The sequence below is a fragment of the Calidris pugnax genome, unplaced genomic scaffold, assembly GCF_001431845.1.
Source record: "Calidris pugnax isolate Ruff unplaced genomic scaffold, ASM143184v1 scaffold119, whole genome shotgun sequence".
Lineage (NCBI taxonomy): Eukaryota > Metazoa > Chordata > Aves > Charadriiformes > Scolopacidae > Calidris > Calidris pugnax.
Genome location: NW_015090854.1, coordinates 319,558 through 320,649, shown reverse-complemented (window position 1 = coordinate 320,649; position 1,092 = coordinate 319,558). Strand labels below are relative to the sequence as shown.

At 56.2% G+C, this 1,092-nt stretch overlaps 1 protein-coding gene across 1 annotated transcript in view; it reads right to left on the bottom strand.

Annotated features, from left to right (window-relative positions):
• Positions 1 to 369: 369 nt before the first annotated feature.
• Positions 370 to 1,092, bottom strand: part of TCF21 (transcription factor 21) — a 3,145-nt gene continuing 2,422 nt past the window's right edge. Inside the window, exon 2 of the mRNA XM_014943614.1 lies at positions 370 to 1,010. Coding sequence (XP_014799100.1) covers positions 921 to 1,010 — 90 coding nt within the window. The 3' untranslated portion in view covers positions 370 to 920. The remainder of the gene's footprint in view (positions 1,011 to 1,092) is intronic.

The window sequence follows — 1,092 nt, the reverse complement described above, 5'->3', positions numbered from 1 at the left end:
GGGGGGGGGTGGGGGGGGGGGGGGGAGCACCCCACACTCCTGTTTATCTATCTCAGCCCCATCTCCCACGGGGGAGCTGATCGATAGAGGGGAGATGTTTAAATTACAAAATTCCCGGTCCAACGTACTTCCATCTGGAGCTAAAGTGCTCCTGAGCCCCGCGGTGCGGGACGGTGCGGGGTCGGGCTGCGGGGTCGGGCTGCGGGGTCGGGCTGTGGGGTCGGGCTGTGGACCCGACCACCCCCAATCCCCAAGGGATTTGCTCCCCAACGTGTAGCTCCGGGGAAAACATCCCGGAGAGAGGTGAATTCCTGGAGGAGACGCGGGTCCGACGAGGGGTCGGAAACGAACATTGAACACGGCTCTGCGTTCAGTGGAAAGGAAGGTTTTATTCACAGAAAATAAGAGCAGAACCTGCTTCGAAGAAAATATATCTATATATCTTTAGGGTGAATTACTTCATAGAGATGACTGTCAAAGTCAGTTTTTTGGGTTTTTTTTGTTTGTTTTTTTTTTTTTCTAGGCATCTACATATTTCACAGGTCTCAGACAAAAGATACACGCGTGGTAGGTTTTGTTTGATCTCTGTCTTTTTTTGGTTTTTTCTTTCTCTAGTAGCTCTTGAACCAGCAAGGCTCTTGTTGCGGGACACTCGACTGTACACGCACTTTTAATAAAGTTAAATAAAAAGTCGGGATCTCTCGGGGTTGGAGTCTTTGCAAAGGGCACGTTTGGGGCTCCTCCGCCCCAGGGAGAAGGGCTCTCTCCCCGTCGCTCTGCCCGGGGCCCGGGGGGGTTGGAGGTTTGTGGGGGGGGGAACGGGCAGCGGTGGGGCCGTGGCGATGTCCCCTTGCCCGTCCCCGTCGCCCGGTCGCCCCCCGCCCCGGGGGGGAAGGCTCTGGTGGCCCGGCCGCCGGGGCTCAGGATGCCGTCGGGCCGCACAAGCGGTTTGTGTTCACCACTTCTTTCAGGTCACTCTCGGGTTTGCCGGCTACCATAAAAGGCCAAGTCTGGAGCCAGGAAAAGACACACGGGTGGGGAAGGGGGTTACATGGGGAAAAAATGCACATCGCAAAGCTTATCTCTCTCGGG